The sequence below is a fragment of the Aythya fuligula genome, chromosome 11 (genome assembly GCF_009819795.1).
Source record: "Aythya fuligula isolate bAytFul2 chromosome 11, bAytFul2.pri, whole genome shotgun sequence".
In the NCBI taxonomy this organism is placed as follows: domain Eukaryota; kingdom Metazoa; phylum Chordata; class Aves; order Anseriformes; family Anatidae; genus Aythya; species Aythya fuligula.
In genome coordinates, this window is record NC_045569.1 from 9,312,704 (window position 1) to 9,338,211 (window position 25,508).

Consider the following 25,508-nt stretch of genomic DNA (forward strand, 5'->3'; position numbering starts at 1 on the left):
TGTTGAACTTCATGCAGTCGACCTCAGCCCATCGGTGCAGCCTATCCAGATCCTCCTGCAGAGCCTTCCTACCCTCGAGCAGATCGACACACGCACCTAACTTGGTGTCATCTGCGAACTTACTGAGGGTGCCCTCAATGCCCTCGTCCACATCATCGATGAAGATATTAAAGAGGACCGGCCCCAGCACCGAGCCCTGGGGAACACCACTAGTGACTGGCCTCCAGCTGGGTTTGACTCCATTCACCACGACTCTTTGGGCCTGGCTATCCAGCCAGTTTCTAACCTAACGAAGCATACACCAGTCCAAGCCAAGAGCAGCCAGTTTCTTGAGGAGAATGCTGTGGGAAACGGTGTCAAAATACCTCCATGCTACCTCCCCCATCCCATAATACCTCCATGGCACCTCCACCACCTCCACAGCATCCCCATGACACTTCCACCATCTCCATAGCACCTCCATGACACCTCCACCAACTCCATGAGACCTCCACCATTTCTATAACACCTGCATGACACCTCTTCCATCTCCGTGACAGCTCCACCTCACCCCCATGATCTCCACAAGACAGGTCACAGCAGGAGGAAGGCTTGTCTCAGAGGATGCAGTGAGGCAAACATGATTATTTTTTTTTTTGCTTTGTTCAGTATTTTCTTCCCACACAGGGTCTGGATTCAGTTCTTCACATGCCAACTGTGATCACTTTTTAAAAATTTTACAAGAATCCCTGAAACACATGAAGCTGCTCATTGTTTGTGTGACCGCTGTGAGTTTATCACCGCTTTAAGAGGCACCCAAGAAGCTCAGAGCAGCTGGGGGGCACCAGGAGCACCCACGGTCCCTTTGCTGCTTTATGGGGTGGAGAAGATCACTGCAGAGGGTTTTTAGGGAAACACACTGCTGTCAATACCCTGGTCCTCCCTGTACACACCAGGAGGGGACCTCATTCTTCAGATGTGGCACTGAGGGGCAGGGCTTGGTGACAGGACCCAGGTCAGGTTGGTGGTTGGACTTGATGACCTCAAAGATCTTTTCTCACCTGGATCACGTACCCCCAAGGACAGGGAAGCTCTCCTTCATGTGAGCATCCCAATTAGCTCCCCCCAGAAGAATCCAATACAGCCCTGTTAGATCTTTAAGGACAGATGTGATTTGTGTCACCCCATCCACCCCCCTAGAGGAATAGAAGCAGCAAGGAGGAAGAAATTTTCATAAAAGCATTTATTGGGTTAGAAATCCCGTGCCATTTCTCTCTGCAGATGGATGCATCTCCATGCAGCCCCCAGAAAGCAGCACAAATTCCTGCTCCGTGTGCCAGGAAGACTTGCTCCATGCATCTCCTGCAGCCCTCGATCTGCTCCTCTTCTTATTAGGCAGAATATACCAATCTATTGTTAGAAAAATACTAGTTGAAGCAGCAAATACATAGTCCAGAAGCATTTTACTGTGCCTCTCATCGCTTTGCATCCCTGGCTCTTGTTCATTTGGTATTGCCCAGGAGGCTTCTCCTTCGGGGGCAGCTAACACCATGACCTGTGAGCAGCATGACCTAAACCACACATTTCCAGTCCTCAGGGCACCTCCAGGGTGCAAACCCTCAGGGATTCGTTGTGCAAATTCCTCTTCAGCCTGAGCACAAGGATGCCTGTGGTGAAGCAAGGTGGTACCAGGAGCAGCTCCACGCCGGGAGCACAAGCGGAGGCGCCCGACCCAAAAAGTCATTTATCGCCTTTATTTTTCGCTGCCTCACAGCGAGCCGTTGGAGGGGAGGCGCCTCTTTATCTGGAAGCGCTCACACTTCTTGTACTTCATGGTCAGCCCGTACTGAGGGGTGAGGTCCACCGCCTCGCCGGGGGCCAGGCTGAACTCCAGCTGCTGCAGCAGGGTGGTGAGGAAGAGGAAGACCTCCCAGCGGCCGATGGACTCGCCGATGCAGCGCCTCCTCCCCAGGCCAAACGTCAGCACTTTGTCGCTCTCCGTCCTGTTGATCTCGGTCCCGGCTGTGTTGAGAAACCGCTCGGGCTTGAAGGCAAAGGGGTCCTGCCAGAGCTTCCTGCAGCAGAAAGGAGAGACCTGAGCGAGCTGCTGGGGACAGCAGGCAAAAAGAGAGCCCTCTTTGTGCAGAGTGTTGCAATGTTGTCTCATTTCACCACCCTGAAAGGCTGGCAGCCTGCTGTGGCCCCTGTTCCCCACCCGAAATGCCATCTGCATGTCAGCCCCTATCAGCTCAGCCCATTGAAGGCTCCACTTCAGCCCCGGATTGTGTTCGCCTACGCAGATACCAGGGACAGCTGAAATCAGCACATAACATCTAGAGAGGTCCTGCTCTTCCAGCTGAAATGGGAGCGCAGAAATGGGGCAAGAACTTTGACAAAGGAAGGATGGAGACCTAAGGTATTTCTCATCTTGCATCCCCCCTTAAAACCTCCTGACCTGTCCCAGCCTGGCCGTGCTGTGGGATTTTCTAGCACCTTAACCAAGGAACTGCCGCTCAGACATGGGGAAAGACCATGCTCCTGTTGCAGAGCAAAGCTTCTGACCCAAAGCACTCGGTCTGGGACTTGATCAGACTTTTAAGGACAGATCCGTGCAATCTTCATCCCAAGCCAGCCGACTGCACCCCATACAGGAATGCCGTGGTGTACTCACTCGTCGTGGTTCACCTGCCACTGGTTGACGAACACGCAGGTGTCCTTGGGGATGTAGTAGCCGTTCAGAGCAGTGGCTTTCGTCGTCCTGGAAGAAATACAGGCAGAGGGGAGAGGTTCAGAGGAAACTCACAGCCTCGTGGTGAAACAAGCACAAGTTCTGGAGGTGCTGTTTGCTGGGACCTCCAAAACCCCAGTCAGCACCTACCTGTGTGGGATGGTGAAGGGCAGGAAGGAAGAGTGCCTGAACATCTCCAGGATGAAGGCTTCCGTGTAGGGCAGCGTGCCTCGGTCTGACAGCCGTGGCCTCCTCTCCCGACCGATGGTCTGATCTGTAGGAGGAGGGGAGGAGAAGCTGCTTGGGGCCAGCCCTCGCCTCACAGGTCCCAGCCCCAAAGAATCGGGCTCATCAGCTCACCCAGCTCGTCCTGGATCCTCTTCTGCATGTCAGGGTATGAGGCGGCATACATGAGGCACCAGGACAGGGCGGTTGTCACGGTGTCAAAGCCTGGACGGACACAAAGAAAGGCATTTAGCTACCGAAAGGCAGGATATTCACAAATCCCAGCACCCTGCATGGTAACACACAGCCTGGGAGAGCTTCCCTTCAAAAGACACGTCCTGTACCCATGACTGCCTGTGAGCCCAGCATCAGCTCCAAAGCCCCCAGCTCAGCCAGGGGAGGGGGCTGCACCCACAGAGATGGCCTCACCTGCCCCAAAGAGGTCGTTGACAATGGCAATGATGCTCTGGTTGGAGAGCTGGAGGTTGGTGTCCTCCCCTGCCGTCTTTCTCTCCTGGCAGTGCCCGATCAGCGAGTCTGTGATGTCCCTGATGTGCTCCTGGGGAAGAGCCAAGGGGTCAGAGGCAGCAGGGCAGGTGAAACCCCCCGTTACCCAGCTCCAGGAGGCACCAGCTCTTCCTTCCCTCACGAGCACAAAGGGGGATGCTGGAGGCAGGGGGTGCCAGGTTCAGCACCCAGCAAGGGGCAGCGGGGTTTGGTGGAGGACAGGCTGCAGAGCCAAGCTGGTGGGATCAGCTCCATTAGGGAACTGGGAACCAGCTGCAGCAAAGTCAGCAGCTCAAGAGGCTCTACCACATCCCATAAGCAGCAGAATTGGATTTGGGCTTCCTCCTCAGAAGCTCAATTTCATTAAGCACAAAGCTCTACTTCTGTGCCCTCTTCTAATGATTTCAATGAATGGGACCATGACAAAAAGAATGCAATAAGAGAACAAGCAGCAAAGTGAGGGAAAGCTTCGCCCCAGAACAGCATCCGAGCTCTTACCTTGTTAAAGGTGGCGTAATGCTCCTGGACAATTTTCTCTATGAACACGTTGAAGCGCCTGTTGATGTCCTTAAAGAGATCCATGGTGCGGCTGGGCAGGTAGCGCAGCAGCGGGATGAAGTCCGAGGGGTTGCCAGCAGCCGCCACCTCCCCAAATTCGTTGCTGTCGTTGACCAGGCTGAGCAGCTCCTGGTCATTGTGGTCGTAGCGCTTGCCGAAGCACATGGCGCAGATGACGTTGGCCACCGAGACCACCAGGTAGCGGCACGGGTCGAAGCTCTGCTCCTCCTCCATCACCTGCAGGAACTTGGTGACCAGGTAGGCGGCCTCCTTGGAGACGTGCTCCTCCAGGAGGCAGCTGGAGGACGACGCGGGGCTGGCAGCGATGGAGAAAGTCTTCAGGGCGTTCTGGGCCAGCTTGCGGCGCGCTTTCCACGCATCCCCCGCCTCAGGGCTGAAGGCCAAGCTCTGCCCGTTCGCGATGAGTCGGAAGCTGGGGAGGTCGGGGCGCCCCATGAAGTCCTCCCCTTGCCTCACCAGCGCCTGCCGCAGGGTGTCCAGCCCGCTCAGCACCAGCACGGGCTGGGTGCCGATGGCCACCTCCATCACGTCCCCGTACTTCTGGCTCAGCCGCGTCAGGGCCAGGTGCGGGTCCTTCCTCAGCTCCAGCACGTTGCCCACCACGGGGAGCCCGCGGGGACCCGGGGGGGGCTTCAGCCCCTTGGGCACGCGGCGCCGCAGGGGCTGGGTGAGCAGCAGGAGCAGGCAGAAGACGGTGGCCGCCAGCAGGACCTCGGTGGCTGAGACACCACCGGCGCTCCCCACCAGCCCCATCGCAGTCTCCATCCCCGCTGCCATCGAGGATCCTAGGGGAGAAGGGCAGCAATTGAGGAGGGGGCAGCGAGGACCCGACAGAAGCCCCCCTGCACCCCACAAGCGCTAGCTGCCAGCAGGATGCTGTCAGGGTGCTTTTTTGGGGGGATTTTCGGGGGGGTCCCTCTCCCAGCGGTGCTCACCTCGGGGTGCAGCGTTCCCTCGGGGGCCCGATCCCGCCACCAGGTACCGTGCGCCCCGCCGGCCCTGCTTTATATGCATCGCCTCCCGCTCTGATTGGCCGGGCCGCCTCCCCCCCACGTGACCGAAGCCTAATCAAAGCTGCCGAGCGGCCAAACTCCCGAACAGCCCCCCCGGGATTTACGGGACCCCCCCCCCTCCATCCCCCCTCAGCGCTCCCCGGGGGCCGCCCCGACGGGGCGGGCGGCACGGCGGCGGGGGCGTGCGCGGCACCGGGGGCTGCGGGGACACCGGGAGGGGGACACGGAGGTCCCGGGGGGGGGGGGGTGACAAGGAGGGGACATCGCGTGCGAAGCGGGAGGGAGGTTTGGGCACCCTGGCACGCCACCGGGGAGCCGCTTAAAGGAGCCGCAGCCCCACGGGGATCCGCCAACACGCGGGGGGGGGGCGCACGCACCGGCTCCGTCCCGCACCTCTCGGGGCTCCCCCACCCTGGACGTGCCCTAAAAGGGGGGTCCCGGATCCGGCCCGATCCCCCCAAGACCCCCGTGGGGGATGCGGGGCAGGTCCACGGGGGGCTACGTCGTGGGGAAGGGGGGGGGGGCGGCGGGGGAGGGGGTCACGGCCGGGGCTTGCGGGTTAAAAATTGTCCAGGTTCGCGTGAGAAGCCGCCGTGCCCTCTGTCCCCCCCCCCAGCCCCGGCCCCCGGGGACAACGGGGGCTGGGGTCACGTCGGGGGGCGGAGGGGGGGGGGGGGACAAGGGGACAGCATCGCGTGCGAAGGGGCCGGGACGGACCTGGGATGGTCACTCGTTGTCACGCTATGGGTGTGGGGGGGGGAAATGGCTTATAAAGGGCCAGGGCGGTGGCCCCACGTCCAGGAGCCCGGCCCGGGGTCAGGGTGGCGCCGGGCAGGATCGCCCCCCCCCCCCCCCCTCCACTCCGTCCCCTTCCCCTCCTCCCGCAGCGGGTAACGGGGCTCGGTCCCACTTGTGTCCCCCCCATGGGACCCCAGAAGGGGATGGGGGGGCTCAGCAGTGCCACCACGCTTGGGGACGTCCTGGTGACAGGGGACACGCAGGGCACGTAGTACATGCAGGGCATGCAGGACACGCAGGGCATGCAGTCCCGTCCCCCTGCAGCACACCTCTCTGTCTATAGGTACCTCTGTAGGTTCCTGCTGCCGCACAGCGCCGTGCACACGCACCTTGCACGCCCACGGCTGCTGCAGCCGTGCCCTTTCAGCACCCACATCCCCCGTGCCCACCGCCCGCACCACGCCGTTGGGGTGTTTGCCGTCACAAAACCTTTTATTTATTTATTATTTTTTTTCTTTTTTAGGGTTTCCCACGTATTTGAGCGAATCCCCCGTGTCTCCACAGGCGTCCTGTCCTCCCCACGCAGGGCTGGGAGGCATCTCCCGCGTGAGCCGTCCGCACGGTGCCTCTCGTCAGCGTGTGCAATTATTGGGCTGAATTTTAGCAGCCTGGGTTTTGTAACTGTCCCTGCCAAGCGTTAATGAGCCTACTCACTGCCATTAATGATCCCGCTTGGGCCAGGTGTTGAAAGCCCTTTATTAAATATTAGCTCAGCTTCTACCCGGGCACGATTCCCCCCGTGCTTTCCAAAGAACGGAAGAAAACTTGGAGGAAAAAAAAAAAAATTCCCTCCACCTAACGAACAGCCCCGCTCCCTCCGGCTGAGCCGGGACCCTGCGTGTCCCCCACCGGGGTTTTTTTTTTTTTTTGGAGGGGGGGGACAGGGTCGTGGGGCAGAGCCCAGGCGGCGGTCGCGTGCCGTGGTCAGGAAGCGTGCCAGCGACTTCTCACGCAACCCTGGCCAATCGTTAACCTGAGGCTGGCCCCGGCCGCGAGGTCCTGCCACCGTGGGACACCAGTACCCTGCTCGTCCCCTCCCCGGCGGCGTGCTGGAGCTGGGGGACGTCTGCCCTGGGCTGCGGGGCTGGCTCCGGGGGCTCGGCCCCCTCTGTTAATGGATAGCTGTCCCGTGGGTCCTCCTCGCCGTGACCCAGCAGATAAGCACCCAGCTGCTTGTTTAAAGCCTTGAGTGGAGCAAGAGGCAGGAGGAGAGGAAGCCATCCGGGAGTTTGGGACCCCCTCTCCTCGCTCTGCTGGGACCCCAGCCCTCTGTGACCTGAGGACCTGCAGGTAGGCGGGGGCGTGTGCGTGTGTGGCTCTGAGCACGGACGTGGAAGGTTTTAAAGCTGGCTGGGAGGATTCATGCTATGGCTCTCCCTGAGCTCTTTGGGGTTCCCCGTGCTAATCCTGCACCTTGCTTCCCGATATCTCCTTCTAGATGGCAGCGGGGATGGAGGCTGCAACAGGGCTGGCAGGGAGCCCCAGCAGCGTCATGGCCACCGGGGTCCTGCTGGTGGCCACTGCCTTCTGCCTGCTCCTGCTGCTCACCCAGCCCCTGCGGCGCCGCGTGCCCAAGGGGCTGAAGCCCCCCCCGGGTCCCCGCGGGCTCCCCGTGGTGGGCAACGTGCTGGAGCTGAGGAAGGACCCGCACCTGGCCCTGACGCGGCTGAGCCAGAAGTACGGGGACGTGATGGAGGTGGCCATCGGCACCCAGCCTGTGCTGGTGCTGAGCGGGCTGGACACCCTGCGGCAGGCGCTGGTGAGGCAAGGGGAGGACTTCATGGGGCGCCCCGACCTCCCCAGCTTCCGACACATCGCGGATGGGCAGAGCCTGGGCTTCAGCCCCGAGGTGGGGGAAGTGTGGAAAGCGCGCCGCAAGCTGGCCCAGAACGCCCTGAAGACTTTCTCCATCGCCGCCAGCTCCACATCATCTTCCAGCTGCCTCCTGGAGGAGCACGTCTCCAAGGAGGCCGCCTACCTGGTCACCAAGTTCCTGCAGGTGATGGAGGAGGAGCAGAGCTTCGACCCGTACCGCTACCTGGTGGTCTCAGTGGCCAACGTCATCTGCGCCATGTGCTTCGGCAAGCGCTACGACCACAACGACCAGGAGCTGCTCAGCCTGGTCAACGACAGCGAGAAGTTCGGGGAGGTGGCGGCTGCTGGCAACCCCTCGGACTTCATCCCGCTGCTGCGCTACCTGCCCAGCCGCTCCATGGATCTCTTCAAAGATTACAACCAGCGGTTCGTGCGCTTCCTGCAGGCGATTGTCAAGGAGCACTACGAGACCTATGACAAGGTGAGAGCTTTGGGGACCCCCGCCTGCCCCAGAGATGGGTCCCACTCTGCGTTGGGGACTTGGTTGTCCTCCCGCACCTGAGTGGCCACGGCCACCGGTGTTCCTGCAGATATTGCTCCATCTAGGAGTACAGCCTGTCCAGCTGTAACCTCTTCGTGTTGCGGGCCAGTACGCATGCTCCTTGGTGGCCTTGTGTGCTAAGAGCAGTTGGTTGGGCAATATTCTGATCTGTCAGCAAGGCTGCTTGCACAGGTGCCCTGCAGAGCCACCTCCTCATTTCCATTGGCTGCAAAATCAGTAGGGACCACCACAGGGGTTGAAAGATGATGTTCTCCAGTTGGTAACCCAACGCTCTGCTTGGCCACTGTCTTCTCTTCTCTTCTCTTCTCTTCTCTTCTCTTCTCTTCTCTTCTCTTCTCTTCTCTTCTCTTCTCTTCTCTTCTCTTCTCTTCTCTTCTCTTCTCTTCTCTTCTCTTCTCTTCTCTTCTCTTCTCTTCTCTTCTCTTCTCTTCTCTTCTCTTCTCTTCTCTTCTCTTCTCTTCTCTTCTCTTCTCTTCTCTTCTCTTCTCTTCTCTTCTCTTCTCTTCTCTTCTCTTCTCTTCTCTTCTCTTCTCTTCTCTTCTCTCAGGACAACATCCGAGACATCACCGACTCCCTCATCGAGCAGTGCCTGGATAAGAAAGAAGCCAGCACCGCCGCACGGATCCCTAATGAGAAGATTGTCAACCTGGTCAACGACCTCTTCGGAGCAGGTATCTTGCCCTGCTGCTCCCTCAGCTATGGCAGGTCACCTCGTGCTCCTCACCTTACAGCTCCGACCCCAATTGTCCAGCACCAGGTGGCCACTTTGGGTCCAAGCACCCACCTCCCTGCTCTGGACCTTCTTAGGACACCCCCAGAGACCATGTGGGATATTAGGTCTGGAAGGAAGCTTCAGGAACAAGCCAGGGGCACGGTTGGTAGCTCGGTCAGGATGGCTTTTCCTGGTTGAGGGGGATGTCTGCTGCCTGATTCACCCTTAAGTAGCTCTGTGGAAACTCCCCCGCTTCCAAAGAAGTTGAAATCTTACACAAACCTGGCATAACCCCAGGGCGATCCTGGACAAATGAGAACTGAACCTTTTAGCAAAGCTTCCTCCAACAGGATAGAAACCCAAGCCCTACAGCGTGCCCGGGATGTCCTCTCCCTTCTTAGCCATCCACGTGTCGGTCCGGCAGCGAGCATAGCACGTATGGGGTCATGCATAACCCGTGTTGTGCATGACACTCATGGGGTCTGCACAATCTCCCCTCTCCGCCCAGGCTTTGAAAGCGTGACAAACTCCCTGTCCTGGTGCCTCATGTACCTGGTGACGTACCCCAACATCCAGAAAAGGATCCAGGCCGAACTGGGTGAGCTGACAAGCCTGATTCTTTGGGGCTGGGACCTGTGAGGCGAGGGCTGGCCCCAAGCAGCTTCTCCTCCTCTCCTCCCGCAGATCAGACCATCGGCCGGGAGAGGAGGCCGCGGCTGTCAGACCAAGGCACGCTGCCCTACACGGAAGCCTTCATCCTGGAGATGTTCAGGCACTCTTCCTTCCTGCCCTTCACCATCCCACACAGGTAGGTGCTGCGTGGGGATGGGCTGGGCTTACCGGGGGGAGGACCTGAGGCCCCGTGGTGCAGCCTGCCCAGCAGCAGAGCAGGGAAAATTCTATCAATTAGTACAATAATGGCTTCATCATGGACACAGGGAGCTCACCACTCCCGTGCAGGGCAGTGTGGGCAAACATTGAGTCTGTGAAGATGTGGAAGAGCCTTTTTGCTTTCCAAAACCTCACAGCCCTCTCTTCTCCCCCCAGCACGACCAAGGACACAGTGCTGAACGGGTACTACATCCCAAAGGGCCGTTGCGTGTTCGTCAACCAGTGGCAGGTGAACCACGACGAGTGAGTACCTGCAGAGGCAGAAAACCTCCTGCTTTAAGGGAAAAAGGGGTGGGTAAGGGATCTACTAAACCCAGCAATATCCTAACTGGCTCCCAGGAGAGCCCCCCTGCATACATGGCCGGGAGACTCCATCTCAGCACCTGACCTTCTCCACCCCAGGAAACTTTGGAAGGACCCACACGTTTTCAACCCGGAGCGTTTCCTCAACGCCGAAGGGACCGAGGTGAACAAAGAGGACGGGGAGAAGGTGCTGATCTTCGGCCTGGGGAAGAGGAGGTGCATCGGGGAGTTCATCGCCAGGAGGCAGGTCTTCCTCTTCCTGACCACCTTGCTGCAGCAGCTGGAGTTCAGTGTCCGTGACGGCAGGAAGGTGGACATGACGCCGCGCTACGGACTGTCCCTCAAGCACAAGCGATGCGAGCACTTCCAGGTCAAGCAGCGCTTCCCCATGGCGAGCCTGAGCTGAGCAGCGGGCTCCTCCCCAGCCGTGGGTGCCCTCGTACCAGCCCCGGGGCTGGCACAACCTTGCAGGGCCACTCAATAACCTGAAGCCATTGAAGCACCCCTTTTATCTTGTTTGCCTTCCACTGTTTTCCTCCCTTTTCATTTCCTGGCGTTTCTGCTGTTGGATATTCCATCGCGTCTAGGCTTAGCACCACAAAGCTCCTCTTGGAGATTTTGGGAGAACGTCTTAGAAAAACACTAATACTTCTCCAAGTCCTCTGAACTTGTTTCCTTGTGTCGACAGTGTGTTTTTAATTGCCCAACTGAGTTGTCGTGTCACTCCAAGACCCCATTCAGGGGAGGTTTGTCTTTAACTCAAGGCACTTTAGTGCCTCTTTGAGAATCTGCCAGAAAACCTCGTATATCAGGGGTTCTGCTGCTGCTCAGATTCATTTTTCAGTAAAACGAGAGGGGTTGTTAAGGTGAGCTGGGCTGGAGGAGCTCTTCAGGGACCAGCATTTTGGAGGAGAAGGCCCACCAAGGCCAACAGGCAGCAATATGGGAACAAGAATGAGTGCAACACACAGCTCTTGAAGCTGTTCCCATGGGCCAGGATGCCAAACCCTGGCCGATGAGAGCTCCCTCCAGGTCCGAATGCCAGGCCCCAGCAGCTGCACGCACACAACCCTGCATTGCACAAAAACTTCCAAGAAGGGAGAAAAAACAAAAGGGAAGGAAACGGGGAAGCCGATTGCCCAAGAGCTCGGGGGAGATTCCAGCAAGAGCAGGGAGGTGTTCGGACCCGTTAAACAAGCAAGGGAGTAGCTCTTTGTCTCTCTGTGCTTCCACGAGATCCAAACCACAGCTGGAGGGATGGGGCTGAGCTCAGGCAAAGTGTGGAAGGATGGTTTAGGACAAGGCATGAGATCTGTTGGCCAAATTGCACATCCCCTACATCCCACAGGGGTGTAGGTAAAGGCGATAGACTCGTGGGACATCCCGAATCCAGCACGGACATGGGGCTGGGCGTCTCGGTGTTCAGCCTGGTGCTTTGCAAGACCACCAGGGCCACCCCGGCCGCGTGTCACGCCATGGGGTGGGGAGCTTCCCGTGGACTTGGACCCATGACTCCGGTGCTGGTGCAGGACCAGAGCCCCGGTGGCTGGAGCCATCGCGTGACTCCACTGCCCTGAGTCCCAGCGGTGGCTGCTGATAAGGCCCGCAATCAGTAGAGAGAAATAAAGAACAGAGGGGTAGGTTTTTTTTCCCTTTGGAGATGAGTGGTTTACAGCCCCGGGGCAGATAAGCAGATTAATATTAACGTTACTGAGTGAAACAGCCCCTTGTTGGTGGAAGGTCTCCTCTGATTGCCTCCCCCAGGGTCACCGCTGACAGACTGCAGAGCCTGGCACTGGAGATCAGGGGAAAAAAAAAAAAAAAAGGGAGGGGAAAAAAGGAGAAAAATGAGAAAAAGCAGAAAAGTTACCCCCATGCCAGGATGGTGAAGGAAGGGATAGGGTTGGAGGGGAGAAAACTGGGCAGGCTTCCCACCCAGCCCTCCTCTTCATGCTGATGGAGGTGAAATGCACGGTTTTATGGGGCTCCATCTTTCTCCCTTCGATGGCAGCATCCCACACAGGACACCAAGGGGCACGGGGAGCCCCCAGAGCCCCCATTTTGGCCGGGAGCACGCACGCATCTCCTTGCACACTCGTGGCAGTTCCCATCCCACAAGGTGCCCCGTGCTGCACCCACACACTCTCCCCTTTCTCCCCTTCCCCGCCAGCTCCCGATAAGCAGATCCATTGATCACTGCCACGACGGCCCCGATTGCACACATCCCCTATCTCCGTCTCTTCCCTAATGATCTTCCTCAATTAAAGCCTCCGCTTACTCCCCAGGTAGCTTGCAAGTGCTGTGATTTCTTTATGGGAACCGGAACCGCGATAAGCCGGGGCAGCTTTTATCACTTGCTTTTATGGGAGGTTTTAAAGTGAGTCAGCAGGCTGAGTGATGGCAGCTCCGCTCCCCCCTGCCACGGTGGAGGTCCCTGGAAGCCACAGGGACACCTCCAGCGGGGATGGAAACTCTTGGAGAAGCTAAATTGCAGTGGGAAACTGCGGGTCCTGCTTTAGGGGGAGAGGAAGGGGACGGAGGGCTTGCTCCCACACTCAGTGACCCTCCTTGTTAAAGCCCATCCCGTATTTCCAACCTATTTCCAATCTTCTTGCAGCTGGCTCCTTCGTTCCCTCGGCTGTTTGCTCATTCCCAGGGGAGCTGTTAGCAGCAACCGCCTCCCCACGGGGATTAGCTCCTGGGTGCCTGTAAGAAACAGCCAAACTTGCAAATTTCTGCCAAGGGGGAATAAAACCACAGTTTCTGAGTAGTTGGGGATGGTGCTGAAACCTGGCTGGGGGTTTAAGCGCGTTCCCCAGCTGTCACCCACCTTTGTGCTACCTCCCTTTGGCTGCCTGTCCTCGAGGCTGGTGGCAGTCCCCTGATGGCACAGATCTGCCCGAGACAGGGGGGCTGTGGGGACTGTCCCCCATCCTGCCTCTCCTCCCCTTCCCCGCACCCCAAATCCGACACGGGGGGAACCCCCACGGCAAAGCCCCCAGCCACGAGGGGAGGAAAGGAGGGGAGAAAGGTGTGGGACAGGGATGCCGCAGGTCCCCAAAACCAGCTCAGGGGCTGGGGGGCAGGGTCCCCAACCCTTTCTCCTTTAATTAAAACCCTCCTGGGCACGAGGGGAGGCTTTGAAATGAGGGCAAGATCCCAAAGAGGGATTTGGGGGCCAGCAGCGGGGGAGAAGCCCCCGATGGACAGGACTGAATGCCAGCAGGGCACAGCACCAGGCAGGGCGGTGCGGGATCCTAAATCGCTCCCGAAGCTTTTTCGTCCCCTCCCGGAGCACTTCTGTCCCCTCTGCGCTGGCTTTGGGACGTGAACGCCCTCGTGTGGATCTCTCACAGCAGCTCTGGTGCGCACGGGGCGCCTTGCCTCCCCGAGGTTTTATTTTTTAGGGGGATGCTCATTTGGGGAGGGGGAACCCGGCAGGGTCTGGACCCCACATCCCCACCGCCCCTGGAGCTCTGGGTGCTGCAGGACCAGCCGGGCTTGCTTTCCTTTGGGGATTTTGTGTCTTTTTTCTCAGCCTGCAGGTGAGTTTCTTGCTCCTCTTGCAGCGCTTCTGCCCTGGGCAGGGTGCAGAGGATCCCGCACGGGTCTGTGCCTGCATCCGCAGCTGCCTTTCTGGTGCAGGCAGCCACACCAGCCGCTTTCATTTCCTCCCAGCACCGCTCTGCTCGGCGGCTGGGCAGGAACCGGCAGCAAAAAGGCGATGCAGGGGAGCAGGACCCGTCCTGCACCCGCTCAGCATCCCTGGGGACATCGTGCTCGGCGCAGGAAAATCCACGGGGATCCCCCACGGCACGGTGGCATCATCCTTGGTCTGCAGGCAGAGCTGCCAGCACCGTGTCCCCAGAGCCACCGTGTCCCCACTGTCCCCTCCTTCCCCCTTGGTGACCACCTGAGCCCAGTGCCCACCCCAGTGAGGACACGAGAGCTGGGATTTGGGGGGTCCCAGGGGGCTGTGAGCGCCGTGCCCAGGCTTCCTGCTTGGCCCTACATGGCTGTGGCGCCTCGCCGCACGGGGCAGGAAGTGACAAGCATCTTTTCTTGCGAATCGGCCCATTTTCTTCGATTTTTTTTTTTTTTTCCTTTTTGGTTTGTTTTCTTTCAGAAGCTGCCCTGCCACTGCTCCATGCCGTTCCCTCGGGTCCTGTCGCAGCCCCAGGGCACGGTTGGGATTTTGGCAGCCAGAGCACACCAGCAACCGGGATCCAGCCTGACACCGAGCAGAACCCCAAAACCTTTTTCTGCAGGGCTGCTCTCACCCCCCACGTGTGCATGCATCCAGGCCGTCCCCTACGGTCTTAATGTCGGTTCTCTGTGAGAAGAGGCCGGCCCCAGCTCCCCACGGCCTCCTTTAGGGAGCAAAAAAGCTTCCCTGAGCCTCCTCTTCCCCAGCCCAAACCCCTCAGCTCCCTCAGCCGCCCCTCACAGGCCTTGTGCTCCAGGCCCTGCACCAGCTCTGGACACACTCCGAGACCTCGATGTCCTTGTAGCGAGGGGCCCAAAACTGAACCCAGCACTCGAGGGGCGGCCTCACCAGAGCCGAGTACAGGGGATGGTGTACGGGGGAGCACAGATGGTGTGTGGAGGGGTGAGGATGGAGTGAGAAGGGAGCCAAAGGGCCAAAAGTGATGAAGAAGGGACCAAAGGTGATGTAAGAAGGGAGTAAAGGCAGTGTAAGAGGGGATCAATGGTGATGGAGAAGGGGCCAAAGGCGATGTAAGAAGGGGGTAAAGATGTGTGAGAAGGGAGTAAAGATAATGTAAGACAGGAGAGAAGGTGATGGGAGGAGGGATGAAAGGCAACGTAAGAAGGGAGCAAAGGAGATGTAAGAGGGGAGTGAGGGTGATGAAGGGGATGAAGGCGACGTGAGAAGGGGATAACAGTGAGGACGAAGGGAATGGGGGTGACGAAGAAGGGCATGAGGGTGATGAGGGGAGTCAGGGTGATGAAGGGGATGAAGGCGATGAAGGGGTGAAGGTGGTGAAGGGAACCAAGGCGGTGTAAGAAGGGCACCAAGGCGATGCGGGAGGGGACCGAGGGCAGCCTGAGGAGCCCCGGGGCGCTGCCTCACGGCTCCCAGCGGGGGCTCCCGCCCCGGGGCCCGGCGCTGGCGGTGCCGGTGCCCGGCAGGGGGCGCGGCGGGGCCTCGGCGGCGGAGGCCGGCCCCGGGCGCGGCGCAGGCGCCGTGCTCCGGGCTCCCCGATTCCGGCCGCCGCTTCCTCCCCGCCAGGCCCGGGCCGGAGCGGGCCGGACCCCCCCGCGGCCCCGAGCGCGGCTCCCGGTCCCCGTGGGCGCCCCCCGGAGCCCTCCCGGTTCCCCCGGAGCCCCCTCCCCGGAGCGGGGCGCGCCTCGTCCCGGCCCGTCCCGGCCTCCCCGTCCCCGTCGTCTCCCCGCCGGGCTCGGCGGGGCTGGGAGCCGCCGGGCTGCCGCTCGCCTTCCTCCGCCCCTTCCGCCCCCCTCCCCCGAGCCCGGAGGCCCCCGGCGGCACCGCATGGAGTACCCGGCGGCGGGCTGAGCCCCTGCCCGGCCCCGGCCCCCTGCCCGGCCTCGACCCCTCCCTCGGGGCCTCCGCGGGGAGGTGAGTACCGGCTGCGGGGAGCCCCCCCCCGGGGCTGGGAGAGGGGCTGGGGGTGGGCTGGGCACCGTGCGACCCCCCCACGGCCACCCCGGCATCACCGCAGGCGGCGGCGGGGAGGGGCCGGGAGGGACCGGAGGGGACCGGGGGGGGGGCTGAGGGATGGCCCCCGGGGAGCCGAGGGGGGCTGCGAGCACAGGGGGGGTCAGGGGGGCAGGCAGGAGGCCGGGGGGGCAGGCAGGAGGCTGAGGGTCTGCTCGGTGGGGCGCTGGGGAGGCGCTCGGTGGTGGCCGCGGTGGGTGCCCGGTGTTGCGCCGCAGGTGCGAAGGGTTGGAGAGGTGCTGGAGGGTCGGCTGCGGTCTGTGGTGTGCTCGCCGAGAGCAGCAGGGGCCGAGGAGGCAGAGGAGGAGGCTGCCAGCCTCTGTCCGGACAGCACCGGCCTCGCTTCGACCCCGCCGGAGTCACCCAGGCACCCACGGGTGCGGATCCCGGAGAGCATCCCCAAGGCTCCGCGGATGGAGGAGGTCCCCGAGGATCCCGCCCCGCCGAGGATGGAGTTTGAGGACGGGGAGCAGAAGAGGCTCGGGTGGTGGAAGGATGGCAGCGACGCAGCGCGAAGCCTCGCGACAGCGAGCGGCGTCGCGATAAACCCCGCGGGACGCCCTCCCGTGCCGTCCATCCCGCTGTCCCCCACCGCCACCCGGCACCAGGAATTTCTGGGATGATCGGATCTGATCGCACCACTCCAGTTTTGCAGGAGAAAAGGAGCAGGAAAGCCCCCGCCGTGCCGTGGAGGCTCGGAGCAGCATCTCGAGCGCTTGCAGGGCCTCCACCTGCCCCTGACTATCCCCCAGGCGCCTTTTGTGGTTTGACAGCAACACCGTGTCTCTCTCTCTCTCTCTCTCATTTTTTTTTTCTTCTCTTTTAAAAAAAGCAATAGAAAAGGAACAACACCCCCTTTCCTCTCTCGGGGCCCGCCGCTCGGTGCCCAGGCAGTTGGAGCAGCGAAACCGTCTGCAAGAGCGCAGCCAAGTCGCTGATGAGATAAAGGAGGAACGTTTTTCTTTCGATTATGGTAATCGTAGGTGTTACTTGTAATAACAGTCGATAAGATCTCTTGGAGAGAGTGAGGATGTTGTCTGTTTTTGGGCTGCTGGTGTTTTTTTTGAAGTTTGAAGAGGCCCGGGTCGAGCGCGGGGAGGCGTTGCGCTGGAGGCTGGAGGGATTTTGCCGAGCAGGGTGGATGCGCGGGGAAGCCTTCCCCGTGCGAGCGACTCTTCCTTTAACATCCACGCTGCAGCTTTCTGCCAAACGGCCTCGTCCCGGCCCCGCAGCGCAGGGACGGGCCGGCAGCAGCTCCTCCGGGAGGTCACGGGGCTGTGGGAAAGGCAGCTTCCTCCGGCGCTGCGGGAAGGAGCATCGCGCGCGGAGGCGAGCGGCTCTCCTAGCACAAAGCCCCAGCTGGGAGGATTTTTTCCTGGCTTTTCACCTTTTTGCGTCTCCCTGCTGCCGGAGCAGTCTTGGATCCTCGGAGGGGCAGCGGCTTCAGCCCCATGTGGCTCCTGCGGGGAGACCTAGCAGTTGAGGAGCATTCTGCGTCCCCAAGGAGAGGGGAAGTGCCGGTGCTTGGTGAGGACGGAGATTTCCCTGCCTCGTGCCGCCGCCGAGAGCCCGTTGGATTATCAGGGTGCTGAAGAACCCCACACCGAGTTTTTTGAGCCAAGCAGTGCTGAGGATGCTCGAGCCCAGAGCAGGGGGCAGCTTGGTGTGCCCAGGTCCAGGATGGGGCAACCAAGCTCCCCAAATCCCCCAAAAACGAGGAGCAAAGCCCAGCGCTCCGGGCACCGTTTGCGTCACGACACCTCAAAAAGAGGCTCGATTTCTCCAACAGACAGCAGCGTGAGGAGGCTGCCGGCCACAAAGTCTGGTTCCCGAGGAGCTCTGCTCCGACCTGGAGCTGCTCACCATCCCACGGAGGCATCAGGGTGTTTTGGGGCCGGCTGGGAGCGGCCCCATAGCTCCTCGCTCAGGGCACGTGCGTGTCACGAAGTCTCCAGCCTTGGCTTTGAAGCAGGAATGGGGTGCTGATAAAAAACGAACCTGCTGCTTAAGAAGGACCCTTGGGAGGAAGACGGCGAGCGCTGGGACGTGGAAGAGGAAGGCAGGGGTCGGGGCGATCCCACTCCCTGCTCCTGGCACCTCCTCGGGTGCCCTGGCTGCCTCCCGGGTGGCACCCATGGGTGCTCACAGCCTGCGGGGACACGAGGGACGTGCATCGAGGGCTCTGCAGAAGCATCCACAGCCAGGTACCAGGAGCCTCGCCGGGACCAAATCACATCCCCGGGACGTGAAGCGCCCGGAGCCGTGCAGGGAACCCCCCAAACCATTTCCCACGGGGCAGGACTGTGCAGCTGGAGCCAAATCCGAGCCAAAGCCTCCTTCCTGCCCCCTTCTTCCCTTCGGTTCCGTTATGCTCACCGCGCGGCGAGCCGCTGGGGACCGCTGACCACGCTCGGGGGATGCTCTTGAGCAACAGCTGGAGAACGGGGGCGAAAAAGCCAGAAATGGGAAATTCCTTCTGTGGCCGTGCACAGCACAGGGCTCCCGTGGGAATCGGGCCTGCCCTGCGGCGTGCAGCCCCGTGCGGCCGGACACGTCCCCCCCGCAAAGTCCCCAAAGAGGGGACTGGGTCCGGCTCCTGCTGGTGAGGTCGTTTCAGGGCGAGTGGAACGAGGGCGGTGGAAGTGGTGGTTCCTCCTCGGCAGAGGGCAAAAAAAAAAAGCTGAAATTGCAGCAAATGGGGGGAAAAAAGGCAGCTTTGTGTAAATGGCCCTTGAGCAGCAGCCCGCCGTGTGCTCGGCGGTTCCCTCCCCGCTGTTGTCGCGTTGCGTTTCGCACTGTTGGTGCCCGGCCCCTTTCCCGAAACGTCCCGCCTCGGGGTTTAACCAAAAATCAGCCCGAAAACCGAGCTCGAGCAGGTGCAGAAGCACGAGGGTGTGGATGGCGGGCGAAGGCGGGGCTGCTGTGGGGCGCAGCGCTCCCCGCGATGCCCCCCCCAGCTCCTGCAGCACCCCCCCAGCAGTGGGACAGATGGGACGGGGCGCACGGGGGGGTCCCAGGGGTGACCCCCCCCTGTGGCAGCATCCCCAGGAGCTCGCTCTCGGCCGCCACGGCGCAGGCTCGGGGCAGCAGGATGAGGAACAGCAGCGCGCGGGGGGGTTTCGGGGGGGGTGGCGAGGAAATGACGCAGCCCAAGAGCTCGATCTCGGGACGCTTCTGTGCACCCAGCACCAGGCCGCTGGGACGGCCCCAAAAGTGGCAGCGTGGCCGGGAGGAAAACCTACACGCCGTGCAGGGCCCGGTGCCACGGTGATGGGCACGGTGACCCCAAATCCCTTCCCACGGTGGGCACGGTGCTCAGCGCCTCTCCGGACCCCCCGAAAACGTGGCGAGGGCGGTGGCGGATGGGGCCACGTCCGCACCCCAGCTCTTCCTCCCCGCTGCTCTGCCCCTTATCTTCTTCCTCCTCACGGCTCCGCGGGCCTTGCCCCCGCTTTCGGTTCCTCCTTCCCAAAATATTTTTAGCTGCTGGTGGCGGCTGGGAGCGGTGGCCGCTCGCGGCGCTGAATCGGCACGGGGTTATTTTGGTGCTGCCGGCTCGGTGACATGGGGGGGAATCCCCCACCGAGGACCCCATATGGCTCGGGGGACCCTCCCGGCCGCTGTGACCGTCCCCTCCCAGGGAGAGGCCCCCGAGTTTCAGCCCAAAAAGGCCCCGTTTGATTCTGGGGCCGCTGACTTCATCCGCCGGCCGGCGAGGATAAAGCCGGGCTTGTTCCCCTCCCACGCGCGGGGCAGGATGCGGCCCGGCCCGGGACCCCGCGGGGGACAAGGCTGCACCCACGCCCGGGGCGCCGATGGGTTTTACCCTGCGGGAAATGGGATTTGATTCTTTTTTCCTCAAAGCTTTTAGCAACGGCGCTGTGCGATGCTCTCCGATTTATCCTGGGGCTGCTCCTCGCGGGACTCTCCTCTCCCCGCAGCGTCCTGCAGGGATGCTCTGTGCTCCATCTCCCGTGGCTTTCTGCTCCTTCGCATTTTGGGGTTGGGTTTGGGTTTTTTTTGGGGCAGAAGCTGCTCCAAAAACCCCTTCTGGGAGCGGAGATTCCCAACCCAACCCCGCAGGGCTTCTCAGCGGCCCCTTTCCCCCCGCAGGTCTCATGGTACCGAGTGACGTGTCCCTCCCGTGAGATTCGCGCCCCCGACCCCCCTGAGAAGATGTCAGGGATGCAGGTGAGCACCACGCAGGGCCGAGCAGCACTTGGGGTGGGGGGCGTCCCCCAAACAGGGGGCTCACACCCACCCCGTTTGGCCCCCCCCCAGGCCGTGTGGCCGTCCGGTACGGAGTGCATCGCCAAGTACAACTTCCACGGCACCGCCGAGCAGGACCTGCCCTTCAGCAAGGGGGACGTCCTCACCATCGTCGCGGTCACCAAGGTAAAGCCCCCCCAGGACCCCAACCCCCCTGGGGGGGGGGTCGCGCGGGGTCCCCCCCGTGCCCGTGTCCGGGTGCCGCAGGCGGGGAGCCTGCGGTTGGGATCCCGCCTGGGCGTCCCCGCGTGGCTCCGCTGTCCCCACGGGCTGGGAACGGGGCCAGGCGTTGGGTTAATTAACTCACGGCCTCGTTAGTTAATGCTGCCCCGGAAGGGAAGTGGCTCGGGCGGCTCGGTGGGGGAGGATGGAGAGAAATTCGGGGCTGGGTGCTGCTGATGACCGGCAGGGTGACCCCCCCGGAGGGGCTGCGGGCTCGCCGTGACCCCAGCGCTGTCCCCGCAGGACCCCAACTGGTACAAGGCGAAGAACAAGGTGGGGCAGGAGGGCATCATCCCCGCCAACTACGTGCAGAAGCGGGAGGGAGTGAAGGCCGGCATCAAGCTCAGCCTCATGCCGTGAGTACCCACAAGGAACGGGGCAAAAAAAGGGGCTGCCGGGGCGGGGGGGGGTCCCGAATACCCCGAATACCCCGAATACCCCTCGACCCGCCTGTCCCGGTCCCGATGCAGGTGGTTTCACGGGAAGATCACGCGGGAGCAGGCGGAGCGGCTGCTGTACCCCCCCGAGACGGGGCTGTTCCTGGTGCGGGAGAGCACCAACTACCCGGGGGACTACACGCTGTGCGTCAGCTGCGAGGGCAAGGTGGAGCACTACCGCATCATCTACTCCTCCAGCAAGCTCAGCATCGACGAGGAGGTCTACTTCGAGAACCTCATGCAGCTGGTGGAGGTGAGCGGGGGGCGCACGCGGCTTGGAGGGGCTGTGGGGCCGTGCCCCAAAAGCCTGTGGGACCCCGTGGGGTGAGTCGGGACTGGCCAAGGGGGAAGATGGGGGAAGGAGGAGGGATGGGGACACCCTCCCAAAGCCCCAGTGGGACCCATGGGGTGCGTCGGGACTGGCCATGGGGGGAGATGGGGGCAGGAGGAGGGATGGGGACACCCCACCCCGAGCCCCAGAGGGACCCCAAGGGGGTTGCTTTGGGACTGATCCCCCCAAGCCCCCGCTGGTCCCATTCACGGCCTCGTGCTGCCACCTGGTGGGACCTCAGAGCCCGGCACGGCCCCGTTAGTGCCCCCCCAGCCCCTCGCCATGTCCCTGTGGTGACAGCCCGGTGTCCCCCCCCCAGCATTACACCACGGACGCGGACGGGCTGTGCACGCGCCTCATCAAGCCCAAGGTGATGGAGGGCACGGTGGCAGCACAGGACGAGTTCTCCCGCAGTGAGTGGCTGTGCCCCCTCCCCTGCTCCCGTCCCCGTCCCTGCACACCCACAAAAAAAGGAAATTAAGGAATTTCCTTCCCCCCCCAAAAAAAAAAAAGGCGGTTGGGCCCTCAACATGAAGGACCTCAAGCTGCTGCAGATCATCGGCAAAGGGGAGTTCGGAGGTGAGCAGCCCCCTGTCCCCGATGCAGCCCCACACGGGGGCGATGCTTTGGGGTCTGGGTGCTGGGGCTGGAGGGGGGGGACACACGGCTTGTCCCCGTCCCCCCCATGCCCGTCCCTCCCGCCCCGCAGACGTGATGCTGGGCGATTACCGGGGGAACAAGGTGGCCGTCAAGTGCATTAAAAACGACGCCACGGCGCAGGCGTTCCTGGCGGAGGCGTCAGTGATGACGTGAGTACGGCCGGGGGGGGACACGGGGACACCAGGGGGGGACACACGGGGCTCGGGGCGGCCCTGCCCTGAGCCCCCCTGCCCCGCGCAGGCAGCTCCGCCACAGCAACCTGGTGCAGCTGCTGGGGGTGATCGTGGAGGAGAAGAGCGGCCTCTACATCGTCACCGAGTACATGGCCAAGGTGAGGCCGGGCCCCGGGGGGGTCCCGGGGGGTGCAGAGCCCAGCCCCACGCTCCCACCCTGCTCCTTCACCCCCTTTCCCCTCGCTCTGGGGCTGTCCCCATCTCCGGGAGCTCCAGGGCTGTGTCCTGGCTCTGCTGTCCTGCCTCTGTCCCCAGGGGCCTGTTTTGGGGTGGTGGGGGGGCGTTTTGGGGTGGGGGTGGCACTGTCGCTTCTCTGTCCCTCCAGGGCAGCCTAGTGGATTACCTGCGGTCGCGCGGGAGGTCGGTGCTGGGCGCGGAGTGCCTGCTCAAGTTCTCCTTGTGAGTGCAAGGGGGGATGCAGGGGGCTGGGGGGGGACGTGGGGACGCGGGGACATGGGGATGTATGGATATGGGGACGTGGGGATATGGGGATATGGGGACACAGGGACATGGGGATGTACAGATATGGGGACATGGGGATGTATAGACATGGGAACACGAGGACATCAGACACAGGAATATGGGGACATACAGATAAGGGGACGTGGGGATGTGGGGACACGGAGACATGGGGACATACAGATATGGAGATACAGGGACATGGGGACATACAGATGCGGGGACATGGGGACATATGGATATGGGGGCACAGGGACATGGGGATGTACAGATATGGGGACACAGGGACATGATATGGGACATGGGGATATGGGGACATACAGATATGGGGACACAGGGATGTGGAGATGTATGGATATGGGGACATGGGGATTGTGGGGACATGGAGACATAGGGACATATGGATATGGAGACATGGGGATGTACAGATATGGGGACACAGTAATGTGGGGACACAAGGACATCAGACATGGGGCTGTGGGGACACAGGGACATGGGAACACGGACACGGGGCCACAGGGCTCCTCCTGCCCATCCCACCCCACACCCCGGGCGCACTGCTGGGAAGAGGGGCGAGGGGAGAGCGCCCTTTTTGGGGCCGCGTCCCTCCTCCCGACGGCCTCCCCCGGCCCCGCCAGAGACGTGTGCGAGGCCATGGAGTACCTGGAGGCCAACAACTTCGTGCACCGGGACCTGGCGGCGAGGAACGTGCTGGTGTCGGAGGACAACATCGCCAAGGTCAGCGACTTCGGGCTCACCAAGGAGGCGTCGTCCACGCAGGACACGGGGAAGCTGCCGGTGAAGTGGACGGCGCCCGAGGCGCTTCGAGAAAAGGTGGGAGAGGGGACGGCACCACACCCCCACCCCACACCCCCCTGCCCACTGACGGGGCCTCTCCCACCCCCTTTCTCCCCAGAAATTCTCCACCAAGTCGGACGTGTGGAGCTTCGGGATCCTCCTCTGGGAAATCTACTCCTTCGGGCGAGTGCCTTATCCGCGAATCGTAAGTGCCCGATTTTCGGGGAGCAGCCCCCCAGCTCCTCCTCCCCCTGTTTTTGGGGTCGGGGCAGCACCCTGAGCCCCCCCTTGTCCCCCCCGTGTCCCCGCAGCCCCTGAAGGACGTGGTGCCCCGCGTGGAGAAGGGCTACAAGATGGACGCCCCCGACGGCTGCCCCGCCATCGTCTACGAGGTGATGAAGAAGTGCTGGACCCTGGACCCCGGCCACCGGCCGTCCTTCCACCAGCTCCGCGAACAGCTAGTGCATATCAAAGAGAAGGAGCTCTACCTGTGAGGGGGGGCTCTGGGGGCGGCCCCCACCCCCCCCCAGCAGCGCCAGGGGGCGAGCCCCCGCCGGCCGGGCGGCCCCGGCTCCCCCAGCCCACCCCGGGGGGCTTCGGGGGCACCCACGCGGCGGCAGGAGCGGCCGGGAGGGGGGCCCGGGGGTGCCTGGTGTCCCCCCCTCCTTTTTTTCCTCCTCGCACCAGCCTCCCGGTCACTTCCAAACTTCCAAATCCCCCCCCCCTTTTTTTTTTTCCCCCCCGTCAGGTTCATTTTTGGTCTCCCAGGCTTTTTTTTTTTTTTTTGGATTTTGGGGTGGTTTTTATTTTTTAATTTTTTTGTTCGTTTGGTCTCAGTTTTGGGGGGTTGTTTTATTATTTTTTTTTTGGTTGTCTGTTTTTTTTTGTTTGTTTGTTTTTCGTTTTGTTTTTTTATTATTTCAAGCAGGGCGCCCGGCTGAGCGCTGGGTGTTTTACTAAAGTACGAATCTTATTTTTTAATGTAATTAAAAAGAAGAAAAAAAAAAAAAAAAAGGGAGAGAGATTGAGAACGAGAGGAGAAGGTTAATAAAGAAGAATAATAATAAAATAAATAAGCCAATGAAACGGACACGCGCGAAGGAAAGGAAACCCCGACGACAGAAGTGATGGTTCACGGGGAGACGCCGGACTCGCCGCCCAGCCAGGAGAGCGCGGTGGCGTCCCCCCCCCGATGCTTTTTTGGGTTGTTTTGCTTTAAACTCGTTGCAATGTTTGCATGCTGTCTCCAGAGGCCTTTTTTCCAGTCCTGTCCAGTGCTTTATTCTCATGTAATGCTACCGACTGTGAGATTAAAACTGTAATAAAAACCATTCCATACGGACGCGGCACGGCCCGCCTGCCCGACCCTCTGTCTCCAGACACCCCCCTCAGCCTCGGGGTCCTGGGTACGACCCCAAATGGGGTCCCCGGCAGGATTTGGGGACACACACGGTGCCCCCGCTGTGGGGCTGCAGCCTGGGGAGCGGGGTGGGTGCTGTGGTGATGCCCGGGTTTGGGGAGCGCCGGGGTACCCGGGTGCACCGAGGGGGGAATGTGATGGGGCCGGGGTTTTGTAGGGTTTCATTTCTCCTGGCTTCACCCACGGCTCTTCCCAGCGCCTATAAGCAGCTTTACTTTGGGGGCTTATGAAGATTAAAGTCGTCCACGGTCGGCGAGAAGGCGGCTCCTGAGAGAGCGGGATGCGTCCTCATGCCGTGGGGGCACGCAGCAAGGGGGACAAACCCGCTGTCCCCTGTCCCCCTGCCTCCCATTCCTGCTGCCCGATGGCCTCAGCCCTGTGCCCAAAGCCAGGAAGAGGTGGGAAATCCCAACGTCTGGCCTGCTGGGAGCTCCATTTTCCCTCTCTCCAGCCCTTCCCTGCTATAGTTTCCCCCCCCAGAGCCTTGCCAGGTGGTGGGGTGCGGAGAGCAGCCCGTGTCCCAGCTGCTGATGTCTCCCCCGAGGTGTTTTGGGGCTTTTCCATCAGCCAGCCCAGAGAACAGCCTGCCTGCCCTGGGCATGCAGCCCACGCTGGAGCAGGGGCGGGGGGCTCAGCATCCCCAGGGGCAGCCTTTGGGGTGGGGAAGTAGGGGGTTGCTGCACAGCCAGCCCCGGGTGCATCGGCCCCTCGGATGCTCTGCGTGCCCCATGCGTGCCCTCTGCCCCCTTCCCCTCGCTGTGGCCTCGGGTGAGGCTCTTCCTCTTCCCCCTCCTCTTCACCCTCTGCTCTCGCCCTCGCCCGCGAGCCCCCGAGCCAGGGCAGCCAGCCATGCGCAGAGCCTTCCTCCC

The 25,508-nt window shown here is 61.5% G+C and overlaps 3 protein-coding genes across 4 annotated transcripts; 2 read left to right on the forward strand and 1 right to left on the reverse strand.

The window, feature by feature from the left end:
• Positions 1-1,747: 1,747 nt before the first annotated feature.
• Positions 1,748-4,795, reverse strand: LOC116493505 (cytochrome P450 1A4-like). Its single transcript, XM_032194965.1, has 6 exons — positions 3,938-4,795; positions 3,362-3,491; positions 3,068-3,157; positions 2,858-2,981; positions 2,651-2,737; positions 1,748-2,054 (listed from the first exon to the last, which is right to left on the reverse strand). Exons 1-6 carry the CDS (start codon positions 4,793-4,795, stop codon positions 1,748-1,750), a joined length of 1,596 nt encoding a protein of 531 aa, XP_032050856.1.
• Positions 4,796-7,267: 2,472 nt separating this feature from the next.
• On the forward strand, positions 7,268-10,518 carry LOC116493617 (cytochrome P450 1A5-like). Its single transcript, XM_032195131.1, has 6 exons — positions 7,268-8,125; positions 8,754-8,877; positions 9,427-9,516; positions 9,603-9,726; positions 9,966-10,052; positions 10,212-10,518. Exons 1-6 carry the CDS (start codon positions 7,268-7,270, stop codon positions 10,516-10,518), a joined length of 1,590 nt encoding a protein of 529 aa, XP_032051022.1.
• Positions 10,519-15,502: 4,984 nt separating this feature from the next.
• On the forward strand, positions 15,503-23,789 carry CSK (C-terminal Src kinase). Of its 2 annotated transcripts, none has more exons than XM_032194805.1 (13): positions 15,503-15,711; positions 19,924-20,001; positions 20,092-20,205; positions 20,545-20,657; positions 20,772-20,991; positions 21,389-21,482; positions 21,583-21,648; positions 21,779-21,878; positions 21,970-22,060; positions 22,288-22,361; positions 23,060-23,255; positions 23,338-23,424; positions 23,531-23,789. In XM_032194805.1, exons 2-13 carry the CDS (start codon positions 19,987-19,989, stop codon positions 23,711-23,713), a joined length of 1,353 nt encoding a protein of 450 aa, XP_032050696.1. In that variant the 5' UTR covers positions 15,503-15,711; positions 19,924-19,986; the 3' UTR covers positions 23,714-23,789. The 2 variants fall into 2 exon arrangements, with proteins under 2 accessions (XP_032050696.1, XP_032050698.1); XM_032194807.1 differs by lacking the exon at positions 15,503-15,711 and adding an exon at positions 19,798-19,812.
• Positions 23,790-25,508: the final 1,719 nt, after the last annotated feature.

Bases quoted from the DNA above. Each gene is read 5' to 3' on its own strand.
- CSK (XM_032194805.1), top strand. The intron at 20,992-21,388 runs GTGAGCGGGGGG...TCCCCCCCCCAG, and splicing joins ACCTCATGCAGCTGGTGGAG to CATTACACCACGGACGCGGA. The intron at 22,061-22,287 runs GTGAGGCCGGGC...CTGTCCCTCCAG, and splicing joins TCACCGAGTACATGGCCAAG to GGCAGCCTAGTGGATTACCT.
- LOC116493617 (XM_032195131.1), top strand. From the start codon at position 7,268: ATGGCAGCGGGGATGGAGGCTGCAACAGGGCTGGCAGGGAGCCCCAGC. The intron at 8,878-9,426 runs GTATCTTGCCCT...CTCTCCGCCCAG, and splicing joins CAACGACCTCTTCGGAGCAG to GCTTTGAAAGCGTGACAAAC. The intron at 9,727-9,965 runs GTAGGTGCTGCG...TTCTCCCCCCAG, and splicing joins CCCTTCACCATCCCACACAG to CACGACCAAGGACACAGTGC.
- LOC116493505 (XM_032194965.1), bottom strand. From the start codon at position 4,795: ATGGCAGCGGGGATGGAGACTGCGATGGGGCTGGTGGGGAGCGCCGGT. The intron at 3,492-3,937 runs GTAAGAGCTCGG...GCTCTTCCCCAG, and splicing joins ATTACGCCACCTTTAACAAG to GAGCACATCAGGGACATCAC. The intron at 2,738-2,857 runs GTAGGTGCTGAC...TATTTCTTCCAG, and splicing joins CCCTTCACCATCCCACACAG to GACGACGAAAGCCACTGCTC.